General features: G+C 34.8%; 2 protein-coding genes across 3 annotated transcripts in view; both read left to right on the top strand.

The window, feature by feature from the left end:
- LOC138714804 (facilitated trehalose transporter Tret1-like) overlaps positions 1 to 14,807 on the top strand; it is a 328,031-nt gene that overhangs the window by 126,848 nt on the left and 186,376 nt on the right. The window lies entirely within an intron of this gene.
- Positions 810 to 7,419, top strand: LOC138715707 (uncharacterized). The gene is made up of 4 exons (XM_069848763.1): positions 810 to 874; positions 1,152 to 2,079; positions 4,230 to 4,480; positions 7,275 to 7,419. The coding sequence occupies exons 1-4, from the start codon at positions 810 to 812 to the stop codon at positions 7,417 to 7,419; spliced, it is 1,389 nt and encodes a 462-aa protein (XP_069704864.1).

Genomic DNA, 14,807 nt, shown 5'->3' on the forward strand with positions numbered 1-14,807 from the left:
GTCCAAATTAGAAATTATTTGTAATGAGGAATGTTAAATATTACAAATAAAAGTTAAATAACTTTTTGTTTAAATCGAATCAAGGAACACTTGGAACGTCTGCTACCTCAGAGCCACAGCGGCGGAAATGTGCCATCCATTTTTTAACTAAATCAAAATTAAAATTGAAGTATGTATTCTATCCTATTTGCGCTACATCTGGGACCAATTTACATAGTAGGCTTATATTTGAGTCTAATATTTTGTGTGAAGAATGGCTGAGTATAATACTCTGTATGAAAAAGTAATTAATTAACTATTGAATTATTTTGCGACTAACTCTTTCGCCATGTCATCGTATGTAAAAATCTATTCCATATCGTCTAACAATAATTCAGTTTTAAGTAAATCGCCATTTTGTGTAATTTTTTTTTCCCAACAAAGTGTTATTTAATACGTATCACTGGCGAAAGAATTGACGGATAAATATAGAATATCAACAATTTTCGTCCAATGGTTTAAGGGAAAACGCTTTGCTCAAACAGACAGACGATTAATGGCGAAAATCATATTTTATAGAGATATGAACATTTGTTTTGCCATGAACACATCCAAATAATTTTTATCCGAAATTATAGAACAATATCTTTATAATTTGTAGGCCTAAAATGATAATTTCAAAACGATTTTTTCTGTCTCAATTTATTTATATGGAAATTCCGTACACAAATATTTAAACTACCAGCAGGCGGGAGACCGGGTTTGGTTGTCACACGGGTTGGTTATCACAAAGTTAATAACTCTGTTACCTAATGACTGTGTGTATTGATATGGCATTGTGGGAACGGCAGCGTTACTTCGACTATTTGTGTGAACTTTTAACTGTTACCGGCAAGTGAGTGAGCAGCTGTCCACATTTTTGTGTTACTGGTGCTGGTGAGTAAAATTTACAGATTGTTGCAGTTTTATTTCGCTCTAGAAGTTTTTGCTGTAGTGAAGTTCCGTTTTCAGCGTCTTGTAGCGTGTAATTCAATGTATTATATGATGATCTTTCTAAATCGTTATGAAACTCACAATCCTTCATACTAGCTAAAGTTTTCAATATGGCGTTTCGGGGTTGGTTGTCACACAAGGAACGGGGTTGTTAGTCACACAAGGAACGGGGTTGGTAGTCACACAAGGAACGGGGTTGGTAGTCACACAAGGAACGGGGTTGGTAGTCACACAAGGAACGGGGTTGGTAGTCACACAAGGAACGTGGTTGGTAGTCACACAAGGAACGGGGTTGGTAGTCACACAAGGAACGGGGTTGGTAGTCACACAAGGAACGGGGTTGGTAGTCACACAAGGAACGGGGTTGGTAGTCACACAAGGAACGGGGTTGGTAGTCACACAAGGAACGGGGTTGGTAGTCACACAAGGAACGTGGTTGGTAGTCACACAAGGAACGGGGTTGGTAGTCACACAAGGAACGGGGTTGGTAGTCACACAATGAACGGGGTTGGTAGTCACACAAGGAACGGGGTTGGTAGTCACACAAGGAACGGGGTTGATAGTCACACAAGGAACGGGGTTGGTAGTCACACAAGGAACGGGATTGGTAGTCATACAAGGAACGGGGTTGGTAGTCACACAAGGAACGGGGTTGGTAGTCACACAAGGAACGGGGTTGGTAGTCACACAAGGAACGGGGTTGGTAGTCACACAAGGAACGGGGTTGGTAGTCACACAAGGAACGGGGTTGGTAGTCACACAAGGAACAGGGTTGGTAGTCACACAAGGAACGGGGTTGGTTGTCACAGAAGGAACGGAGTTGGTAGTCACACAAGGAACGGGGTTGGTTGTCACACAAGGAACGGGGTTGGTAGTCACACAAGGAACGGGGTTGGTAGTCACACAAGGAACGGGGTTGGTAGTCACACAAGGAACGGGGTTGGTAGTCACACAAGGGACGGGGTTGGTTGTCACACAAGGAACGGGGTTGGTAGTCACACAAGGAACGGGGTTGGTTGTCACACAAGGAACGGGGTTGGTAGTCACACAAAGAACGGGGTTGGTAGTCACACAAGGAACGGGGTTGGTAGTCACACAAGGGACGGGGTTGGTTGTCACGCAAGGAACGGGGTTGGTAGTCATACAAGGAACGGGGTTGGTAGTCACACAAGGAACGGGGTTGGTAGTCACACAAGGAACGGTGTTGGTTGTCACACAAGGAACGGGGTTGGTAGTCACAGACAAGCCCCTACAGCCTCGGCTGCGCGAAACGAGGAAACCGGGGCAAATTGAACGCTGCGCTTGCCGCCATATTGTTGGAGAGCAGACAAATAATAGCAGTGCGTAAATCACGCAATTTAACGCTGTGCTGATCTAAAATTGACATATTATGGCCATTTTCGACGTTTAACGTAAAATTAGGACGAAATAAACATATTCAAAGTTTCATTGATATGTTTTAGAACATTAAAGAAAAGAAAATACGTATGCAGCAATTTATAGAAAACATACTGATACATCCATAAATAGGCCTACACAATACACATTATAGATTGTATAATTTTACGATAATCAGCAAATTGTTAGGTTTCAGAGAATCTAAAATTATATTAACATATCAACTCTTAGATCACAAGACATAAATATATGCACCTTGATTACACAAGTTCTTGTTATAATCAAATTCCTAAGTGAAATAAATATGCGATAATTAGTATAGACTTGTTGTTAAGTTTTAGAGAATCAAAAATAAATTATATTACCGGTACTTTTAGACCACAGGACATAGGTAATCTGACAAAATATAATATGCGAAGGTAGCCAAATTACATTGAATTCATTCTTCAATTAATAAAGGGAATGCTATCAATTATAAAAAGTATCGGTACCTAATACATTGCAAACAATAGGTAACGTGAAGACCTAAAAACTAAACAATCACTTTATGCAAGATAAAAAAAACCACATACTTTTTGTGTGGATTTTTTACATATTGCATTTTTATTTTAAATAAATAAAATAGATATATTATCATTGCTTGCGGAATGATGTTACATAATTTTTATGCACATATGCAATATCAATAAGATGCCTTTCCTTGCTTTTGTTAATAAAATATATCCGGCAAAATGTAAAAGAGTTATTTATAGGTGAACTCTGAATCATAAATTCACAAAGGAGGCTTAGCTATTATAGCTATTTATTTATTTATTATCTGTATATTTATTTATCCATATATGGACCTTGAATGAAAGTTTATTATCTTGCAGATAAATTCATTTACATAATAAAAACAAAAAGTTATCTTTCCACTAATGTTTTAACATCTGATGTGTAAGTCTAAATAATTCACTCAGTGGGATTTCTCTACAGTCTGATATACCTGTACTAACAATTAAGTATTCTTTATTGTCGTAAACTACTGATTGATTTTTAATGATATTGATATTGTAACAACAGAGATAATATTATATCGTATCTTTTGCAAATAGCTTGGGAAATTAAACAGGGATGGTATTATCGCCGCGCTTTCATGGTTAACATTCGGCAGGTCTTTGAGCGGCCTCATGCGTTCGGCAGGTCTTTGAAATTTAATTGTATTATTGTTTTCAATTTCTTGTGTCGCCGCTCCAATCACTCGCCTCAATTTCAATAATGCAACCAATAAGCTGCGTCAATTATTATTAAATGACACTTACTTGTCTAATCCACGTAGACTAAACCCGAGGTTGCAATGTCTTGTGCTGAGGACGAACATTAAGGTATGTGATTAAAAATTATTATTAAAGAGTTATTATTAAGAGTTAAGAAAGCCAACGTACTCGTATATGAAATAATAATAATAATAATAATAATAATAATAATAATAGCCATTTAACAATATAACAAACTAGTGCTTATTCTTATCGAGGAAGTAGACGTGACAACGTGACGCTTAGAGTGAAACCTACAGAGCAATAATCGGTCGGCAAAATTATTTTTTTAAACCACACCGCACGTTATTGTATGATGCCGACATGTTAAGCATGAGTCCGCGGCGATAATATATCATCTTTCAAAATTATATTGCCATTACTTTCACACTATTCACTAAAAACACCCGAGACAAAACAAAGGACAAATATGACAATCGTGTTTACCGCTCAATTCTACCAGTAGCATGGCGGCGTAAACATGCGCAGACTGGTTTCAATTTTGGACAGCACACCAGCGCTCTGTGTGAGTCTAGTATACTATTATAACGTCTTTGGTCACAGATTGCAAATGCTGACTGTATAGGAGTAGAAGACAATCAAATTCAAACATTAGTGGCTCCCACATTCCAAACTAATGACGTAGGAAAACTACCTGAGCCTCAGCCTTCTTCCAGCGGCTTGCAGAATGTTGAGACTACTAAGCCTATTGTTTCCCCAAAAGATATCAGCCATTTCCCTAAAGCTGGTGAAAGGAAAAAACAAAGGGGCAACGACAACCAAAGAGATGTTCGGCTATCCTCACGGACACACCTGTAAAAGAGGACCTTGAAAAGAAGAAAGTGAAACAATGTTCTACAGATGTTAAGAAGCGTCTTTTCCCGGCTGAAAAGAAGAAAAAAACCCCCCCAAAAAAAGCGAAATAAGAAAACTGAAAGTAGTGATGGCGAAGACGATGGTAGTTTTTGTATCGTATGTCTTCATTTATTTATCAATAGCAGATCGAGAGAAATGTGGGTACAATGTATAGAATGCAAGAAATGGGCTCATGAAAAATGCAAGACAATAAATGCCCATTTCATTTGTCAAAATTGTGATACCGATTTTTCAGATTAATTTTGTATAGCACATTGTTAGGCTATAATTTTGAAGTTTCATCAATGAACAATTTTCAATAATATGTTTGTGTAGTGTTTATATTCTTTTATTCCGTATATGTTCATTAATTTTTGTGTATTAATCCTCTGCAGTCTTTTGTTTATGTTGTAACGTTAAGCAGTAGTTATTTGTTAATCTTAAATGTTTCTTTTGCCTTTAGTTGTGTTATATGAATAAAAATAGGCATTTGTTCCTTCGAATATTTGTAGGCTATTTTCTCGTAATATTAACACGTGACAACCAACCCCGACAAATGTGACCACCATTCCCATGCTGGGGATGGTAGTCACAAACATTTTATAATAGAAAATTTATTGATAGTCTTATCACAATAACAATGAGGCCAATAATTATTTTTCCAAACATTCAGAAACATGTGGACTACAAATTAATGAAATGAAAATGAGGATATTGCTTTTGGTGACTGCGTAAAAAATAAAAAAGCAAAAAGTGTGACTACCATACCCGGTCTCCCCTATTTTGAACCAAATAATATAAGGCAGTCCACTTTTTTTTTCTGACCTTCCAAAATAATGTCCAAAATTCCTTTATGAAATATATCATATTTTCCTTTTAAAAACGTCATATGCCACTTAAATCTTTCGCGGAGGTTAATGTTGTTAGTAGAGTTGAATAATGTTGCCAATCGAGGCTTTTAAACCTTCCGTTAATATAATTATGTCTTTTATTATCGAAATGAGATCTTCAGCTGGAAGGAAAAACGGCAGTTACCTTTCCGATACTACATACAATAACGTTACACTTCAAAATTATTGTTCACTAAAGCAGCATGCGAAAAATAATTCTTTAAAAGATCCACATTGCCCCTACAAGGGGAATGTCCGTTGTAGTACCTTTATTAACAACACGTTTTCATGGTCTATCCATATTACATATAATATACATATTTTGTTTCCTCGCATAGATGACGTCGTACAAAAGACAGTATACAAAAACTCTCAGGTTGTTGACACACTCGTGACTAATCAACTGGCAAGCATTAATGAGCAGATCACTGTTCTCTCCACGGACAGTCATCGTCTCTCTCTTTCTCTGTCGGTAGTGAAGCTAATTTCGCCATTTAAAGCGAAGTAATAATATTATTCCTGTCCATTCATTCAGGATGGGCAACGCCTCGTCGTTTTTCCACGGTTTGTAGTTAATGCTTGGAAACTTATCCAGGTTGACTGACCATCGCAGCAGGGCTATAGAAAGCTATAGCCCTGCCATCGCAGTACCTATCCACCGTAATTTGAAATGTGCAGTTTCTACAAGCACGAAGAACGCTTATTGTTTGGTTCTTAAAACTTGTCGAGTGCAAATAATAATAATAATAATAATAATAATAATAATAATAATAATAATACTCACATATGGCTCGGTTAAGGGAGAAGTTTTAAATACTCGTAATATTCTTATTGAATTTGGTATTCCCAAGAAACTAGTTCGATTAATTCAAATGTGTCTCAGTGTAACTTACAGCAGAGTCCGTATAGACAGTTTCTATTTGATGCCATTAGGAAAGTTCAGGGTAACAGAGAGGGTTTGGAATTGAACGTGTCACATCAGCTTCTTGCCTATATGGATGACGTGAATATGTTAGGAGAAAATCCACAAACGATTAGGAAAAACATGGAAATTTTACTTGAAGCAAGTAAAACGATAGGTTTAGAAGTAAATCCCGAAAAGTCAAAGTATATGATTATGTCTCGTGACCAGAATAGTGTACGAAATGGAAATATAAAAATTGGAGATCTATCCTTTGAAGAGGTGGAAAAATTCAAATATCTTGGAGCAACAGTAACATTTATAAATGACACTCGGGAGGAAAGTAAACGCAGAATAAATATGGGAAATGCCTGTTATTATTCGGTTGAGAAGCTTTTATCATCCAGTCTGCTGTCAAAAAATCTGAAAGTTCGAATTTATAAAACAGTTATATTGCCGGTTGTTCTGTATGGTTGTGAAACTTGGACTCTCACTTTGAGAGAGGAATAGAGATTAAGAGTGTTTGAAATTAAGGGAAATATTCTTAGGAAAATATTTGGGGCTAAGAGGGATGAAGTTACAGGAGAATGGAGAAAGTTACAAAACGCAGAACTGCAAGCATTATATTCTTCACCTGACATAATTAGAAACATTAAATCCAGACGTTTGAGATGTGCAGGGCATGTAGCACGCATGGGCGAATCCAGAAATGCACATAGAATATTAGTTGGGAGGCCGGAGGGAAAAAACCTTTGAGGAGGCCGAGACATAGATGGGAGGATAATATTAAAATGGATTTGAGGGAGGTGGGATATGATGATGGAGACTGGATTAATCGTGCACAGGATAGGGACCGATGGCGGGCTTATGTGAGGGCGGCAGTGAACCTTCGGGTTCCTTAAAAGCCAGTAATTATTAATATTATTATTATTATTATTATTATTATTATTTTCTTATATTTAGGAAGATCCCCAAAGCTCTGGAGGATACCAGACGTAATATGAAGACGGATGATGATGATGATGATGATGATGATGATGATGGTGGTGGTGGTGGTGGTGGTGGTGGTGGTGGTGGTGGTGGTGGTGGTGGTGGTGATGAAGGCTAACATGATAATGATAATAAGTTGACAATAACAATTACGAATAGCATAAACGTTTCTCGCCATTGTAAGGATTTGATGAATCCGCTGTCACATTTTACTTATTTATTTTTCTGTCAACCGTGGAAATCTGTATACGCAGTTCATGGGCAGATTTCGACATAGACTCATCGGTATTCCCTTGTTGACAAACTCCACGAGGGCAAGAAAATCCTCGGAGAAGTGTGGAATGACTTAAAATCGCGAGAAACTGTTGAAAAATGTCTACCTAGTACGTTGCATCAGTCAAGCTGATCGCACTGTGGGTGCAAGGCAGGAGTTGGGGAGAAGCTTCAGGCAGTGATATGATAGGTATCTTTTTACGGTAGGAACCTTTTTATGGCAATTCTAATGAGGAAACTGTCGGCTTCCTCAGAAAATGTCCGTTGACGAAATATTTAGCGTGAAACTTGCCGTTTTCGCAATAACTCCTGTCCGAAACGCACGGAGCATATTACAGAAGCTTTGCGTGAACTCTTAAGATTCTGGAAGTTAAGACATAAAACGCAGCAAAATTAACTGAGAACAACATAGCAATGATTGAAATGTTATATCTAGTATTAAGTCGATAATGCTGCCGATTATGAGGAAACTTCTTTCTATCCCTCATCATAGAACGTCTTTATACTCATCTTCCTATACTGTAGAAATACCTCGCCTCTGGAATTCGTTACCTAATGACGTCAGGGACTGCCGGACTTCATCACAATTCAAAATTAAATTGAAAAATTTTGTCTTAGTTAATGTTGTTTAGTATTACTAGAAGTATTGATTTGTTTTTTTTTTCTTTTTCTTTTTTAATCCAGATTAAAATTGCAAGTTTCTTGTTTATGTTAGTTAATTAGTTAGGATACAATTAATTATGATACTTAATCACTCATATAAAGTTTGTGTGACTGCAACCTGTATATATTTTTGTGTGGCTTTACTTTGTTTAGAGTGATTACTCTCTCTCTCTCTCCCTCTCTTTATTTCTTGTGTAGCTTTACTTTGTACATAGTGTATTTTTTTCTGTTTATTTCTATTATTGTATGTGTATTCCTGGTGTTGTGGAAGAGAAGGCGTGATGGACTTAACTACACTAGAATAAATAAATAAATAAATAAATAAATAAATAAATAAATAAATAAATGAGAAAAAAACTGCAAATCAAGATTTCAGGTATAACTCCCTGTAAAGTTGATTTGAATAATTTCGAGGGAAAAATTGTTCCGGGGCCGGGTATCGAACCCGGGACCTTTGGTTTAACGTACCAACGCTCTACCAACTGAGCTACCAGGGAACTCCACCCGACACCGATCCAATTCCTCCCTCTATATCCACATACATCAAAGTGGGCTGGCAGCCGTCAAGCAACCAACTTCGAGTGCACACTAACTCCGTCTGACTTACATTGTGTTTTTTTTTTTTTCTGTTAACGAACAGTGACGTGTATTATGTAAATCAAGATTTCAGGTATAACTCCCTGTAAAGTTGATTTGAACAATTTTTCCCTCGAAATTATTCAAATCAACTTTACAGGGAGTTATACCTGAAATCTTGATTTGCATAATACGAGTACACGTCACTGTTCGTTAACAGAAAAAAAAAACCACAATGTAAGTCACACGGAGTTAGTGTGCACTCGAAGTTGGTTGCTTGACGGCTGTCAGCCCACTTTGAGGTATGTGGATATAGAGGGAGGAATTGGATCGGTGTCGGGTAGAGTTCCCTGGTAGCTCAGTTGGTAGAGCGTTGGTACGTTAAACCAAAGGTCCCGGGTTCGATACCCGGCCCCGGAACAATTTTTCCCTCGAAATTATTCGAGAAAAAAACTGATAGTAATATTGCATATTATGCAAGTGGAAGAACAACAAAAAACGTGACAATTTTATTGATAAACATACAAAATCACTGTTATGAATATAATAGGCCTACTTGTTTTCTCATAAATTTACTAGTTTCAAAATAATGAAGTTCCTTTATAATGTTACGAATGATATTCATTCATTAATTTCATACATAGTTTCCTGCCTAAGGGCAGGTCTTTTACTGAAAACCCAGCATTCCCCAATATTTATTCATTTCTGCCTTCCTCTTAGTCTCCGCATACGAACCATACATTTTCATTAAAAATTATTTTCATTGCATAATACTAAAATATACATAAATGAAATCATTTAAAACGCATACAAATTAGATGATAAACGTTAAAATAACAAAAGGCACAATGTCCCACTTTATTTGTAAACAGTAGTAGGTCTAGTTTAAGTCATTATACAGCGTGAACAAAAAATATCGAATATTTCTTATAAATAATTGGTTTTCAATTTAATTCCAAATGTTAAAAAAAAACCATCAGACATATAACATTGAATATTATTTATTTCTATGTAGGCCTATTTATACGTTTGTACCTACATTATTAATACTCGTATATACATATGTAGGTTTTATTTATTTCTTTACGTACTCATTTATTTATTTATTTATTTATTTATTTATTTATTTATTTATTTATTTATTTATTATCTTTTTTCTTTCTCTTATTAGCTTTCATTGCTTCTTCACTTGTAATTTTTTTATTCTGTATACTGCCATTGTTTGTTTGTTTGTGTACTTGTTTACCTTTTTTCTTACTCTGTTATCTTTCATCATCTATTTGTTCTTGTATTATTTTGTATGCTTTATCTGATGGCAGCCTCTAATTTGAGGAAGCTCAATAAAATACAAAAAAAAAAAAAAAAACTTGTTTATTTATTTACGTACTCATTTATTTATCTATTTATTTATTTACTTATCTTTTTTCTTTCTCTTATTAGCTTTCATTGCTTCTTTACTTGTAACTTTTTTATTCTGTAAACTGTCATTGTTTGTTTGTTTGTTTGTGTACTTGTTTACCTTTTTTCTTACTGTGTTATCTTTCAACATCTATTTGTTCTTGTATTATTTTGTATGCTTTGTCTAATGGCAGCCTCTAATTTGAGGAAGCTCAATAAAATACAAAAAAAAAAAATACTTATTTATTTATTTACGTACTCATTTATTTATTTATTTATTTACTTATTTATTTATTTATTTACGTACTCATTTATTTATCTATTTATTTATTTACTTATCTTTTTTCTTTCTCTTATTAGCTTTCATTGCTTCTTTACTTGTAACTTTTTTATTCTGTAAACTGTCATTGTTTGTTTGTTTGTGTACTTGTTTACCTTTTTTCTTCCTGTGTTATCTTTCAACATCTATTTGTTCTTGTATTATTTTGTATGCTTTGTCTAATGACAGCCTCTAATTTGAGGGAGCTCAATAAAATACAAAAAAATATTTATTTATTTATTTACGTACTCATTTATTTATTTATTTATTTATTTACTCATTTATTATCTTTTTTCTTTCTTTTATTAGCTTTCATTGCTTCTTTACTTGTAACTTTTTTTATTCTGTAAACTGCCATTGTTTGTTTGTTTGTTTGTTTGTTTGTTTGTTTGTTTGTGTACTTGTTTACCTTTTTCTTACTGTGTTATCTTTCAACATCTATTTTTTCTTGTATTGTTTTGTATGCTTTGTCTAATGGCAGCCTCTAATTTGAGGAAGCTCTAGTAAATACAAAAAAAATATATATATTTATTTATTTACGTACTCATTTATTTATTTATTTATTTACGTATTTATTTATTTACGTACTCATTTATTTATTTATTTATTTATTTACGTATTTATTTATTTACGTACTTATTTATATATTTTGTTTACCTATTTATTTATTTACGTACTCATTTATTTATTTTGTTTACCTATTTATTTATTTACGTACTCATTTATTTATTTTGTTTACCTATTTATTTATTTACGTACTCTTTTACGTACTCATTTATTTATTTATTTACGTATTTATTTATTTACGTACTCATTTATTTATTTTGTTTACCTATTTATTTATTTACGTACTCATTTACGTACTCATTTATTTATTTATTTGTCAATTTATTTAATCTGGTGGAATAAAGGCCATTGGACCTTCTCCACCACATCACCAGAAATACAACAAACAAAAATGCGTAATTAAGGAACTTTATTCCTCAGATATACAAGTTGTGATATAAACACTTTCTTAATGATAGTCTATATTTCTATGGGCTGCTTACGTTTTCATATTTTGAATTATTCTCTCGATTCTGCGTTCAGTCTTAGAAAAAGTTTGTCGTACAGATATTTTGTAAGTCCCAAAGAGGAGACATTGCGCATCATCAGACATACAACGAAACAAATCTAATTTCATTACCTCAACTAGTCGTTCTTTTCTGATCATGCGCACTGTTTCATAAAAAGATTTGTTCAATAGCATGAATCATTTATTAAAAAAAATACCGGTACTGTTTATAATGCTCAATAGTATAGGATTCAATCTGACTGAACGTTATGGTTATTTCTTCCGTGAAATGGAATGCCCTTGAAATGATCGATCGACAAGATCTTCGTGGCGTCTATAATTACAGTTTCATTAATTTCGGAAGTTTCCTAACTCCGTCCTTCGCTGAGCTTTTACTCGTTCAATGCCGTTAAGATTTGAAGAATCGTGAACCCTATTCAGGCTAATACAGACATCACGAAAATCTCTGCATGTGGGATAACAACAGGGGAGATGGGAGATAGCACTGTCAACCACCTTGCTCTTCAATCAGGTTTGTTTTGTGCATTCACAAGCAGTTCGTATCAAGGTCAACCTTCAAACACTCCAGGAATCTGTGTATAGTCTGCTCGATACTTCTCGACTCTCTCATACGCATGCGCAACGAATTTGCTAGCCGGAAGCCCTTCTAGATTTAGTACTATTTCGAGTAAGAATGTAACAGTGAAACTTAGCAACAGTGACAGACTAAACTAGAGATGGAATGTGACAGCGTTTTGTTGTCACAGCTCCGAACTGTGACAGATCCGGAAAAATCCTTGTGATAGATAATAGTGATTTTGTCACAGTGTGATGTCAGTGATGCGTTTATGAATTCGCCCATACGTGCTACATGCCCTGCCTATCTCACACGTCTGGATTTAATGTTCTTAATTATGTCAGGTGAAGAATACAATGCGTGGAATTCTGTGTTGTGTAACTTTCTCCATTCTCCTGTAACTTCATCCCTCTTAGTCCCAAATATTTTCCTAAGAATGTTATTCTCAAATACCCTTAATCTCTGTTCCTTTCTCAACATGAGAGTCCAAGTTTCACAACCATACAGAACAACCGGTAATATACCTGTTTTATAAATTCTAACTTCCAGATTTTTTGACAGCAGACTACATGACAAAAGCTTCTCAAACGAATAATAACAGGCATTCCCCATATTTATTCTGCGTTTAATTAAGGAAGTACAATTTCAATTTATTTTCTATGTAATTATTTATATATTCCCCTATGAATTAAATTATGCATTCGTTAAAAATACGTCCCTCGGCCTTGTGGCATGAGAAAATAATAGGGTGTGTCAAAATAAGTGTCTCTCTTGCACATTAAAATCAATGTAACTGCATATACAAGTAAGTTTCAAGGCTTATCATAAATGCATAGCAACATTAGATATCCATTGTCTGGTAAACAACAGAACGTTTAAGAAATCTTATAACAATATTTTCAACATTTATAGATGTAACAAAACTACTAAAGTGATCATTAAGAGCAGTATCTTTGTTTAAATTCTATATTAAATTCTAAACTCAATAATGTAACAAGTAAATGCTTACGATTAGAAGAAAAAGCCCAAATTCCACAAATAGAAAAAGTTATCATTCATTCATTCATAGTATTCTGTCCAAGGGGAGGTCTTTCGCTGCAATCTCCAATCTTTCCTATTTTCTGCCTTCCTCTTAGTCTCCGCATATGATCCACATATCTTAATGTCGTCTATCGCCTGACATTTTCTTCAGCCCCGAACTCTTCTCCCGTTCACCATTCCTTCCAGTGTATCCTTCAGTAGGCAGTTTCTTCACAGCCAGTGACATAGCCAATTCCTTTTTCTGTTCCTGATTAGTTTCAGCATCATTATTTCTTCACCCACTCTTTCCAACACAGCTTTGTTTCTTATTCTCTCTGTCAACTTCACACGCTCAAAAACCCTGATAGAACTGATATTTAACCCTTGCGGTGAATTTCGGTGAAATCTGGAGGGCCTAATTAGTCAAATCGACTCTCATTCTTTCCCAAGAAAAACTGCAAACATGGCGTGATGAGTCTTCCCACGGTAAAAGATTCCGGACGTAAACTATCCCACCATTCGGATGTCCGGGAGAGGAACACTGGTGAAGAACATATCTTTTGTAAATTATCATTAAGTTGTAATAATTTAATAAAAATATTAGTCCTATAAACTAAAAATAAGGTATACCGTAGGTAGATCATCAAAACAGTTAAGAAAACTTTTTTGAAACTGGAAAAAGCTGCACAAAACATTGGCCTGAAAATTAAAGAAAATAAAACTAAATCTATGGAAATAACAAATAAATAGGCATGAATTTTTATGTAGATAATATAAATTCGAATGGATGAAATAATTTAAATACTTAGGAACAATAATTATAATTGAGAATAAATTGGACAAAGAAGTTAATCATAAATTATCGTTAGGCAACAGAGGATATTTTGGACCTATGGAACATTTTAGCTCTCACTACCTTAGCCTTCAAAGACAAAAATATATAAAACTCTTCTGATACTTGTTGTCACCTATGGCTATGAAACTGGACTTTAACAAAAAACAAATGAATATAAACTTAAGACATTTGAAAGAAAAATATTAAGAAATATTTTTGACCCTGTATGTGAAAATGGTATTAGATAGCATTAGATAGAATGATAAATTATATGAGGCTAATGATGACACCGATTTAGTTAGGATATTTAAAACCTCAAGGATTAGGTGGTTATGACACCTTTACATAGAAAAGGAGATGGATCCATGATGTGTAAATTTACCTTAACAAAACTATATTTCATGAGATGACACGCCACTAGATATTTTGGTTTTCAGCCATTTCATTTGACATTTCAAAATTTGGAACCGCGCCTGCATTCTCAAAAAAAAAAAAAATAGTTGCCATGACTTATATCGCAGCCCTCGTATATTTTTGATCCAAAATTTCTGCTGTACCGGTACTCCTCTGTTTGAGATTCTGGCTGATATGTACATCTCACTTGACTATATGTGTCAGAGGAAGAAATACTGTTTGTATGAATCTGAAGTCTGATTAGCGTAATATGTAGCCAATCGGCGATGTGTCAGATGAAGGGGGAAAGGAACTGGCCACCCTACCTCATTATCTCCTGGCTTAGTCGCCTCATAAGTGGTACCTTGGTGATATCACTTGTGAGGTTCAGATCTGTC

This window comes from Periplaneta americana, chromosome 15 (assembly GCF_040183065.1).
Source record: "Periplaneta americana isolate PAMFEO1 chromosome 15, P.americana_PAMFEO1_priV1, whole genome shotgun sequence".
Lineage (NCBI taxonomy): Eukaryota > Metazoa > Arthropoda > Insecta > Blattodea > Blattidae > Periplaneta > Periplaneta americana.

Bases quoted from the DNA above. Each gene is read 5' to 3' on its own strand.
- LOC138715707 (XM_069848763.1), top strand. From the start codon at position 810: ATGGCATTGTGGGAACGGCAGCGTTACTTCGACTATTTGTGTGAACTT. The intron at 875-1,151 runs GTGAGTGAGCAG...CGGGGTTGGTAG, and splicing joins CTTTTAACTGTTACCGGCAA to TCACACAAGGAACGGGGTTG. The intron at 2,080-4,229 runs GTTGGTTGTCAC...CTTTGGTCACAG, and splicing joins GTAGTCACACAAGGGACGGG to ATTGCAAATGCTGACTGTAT.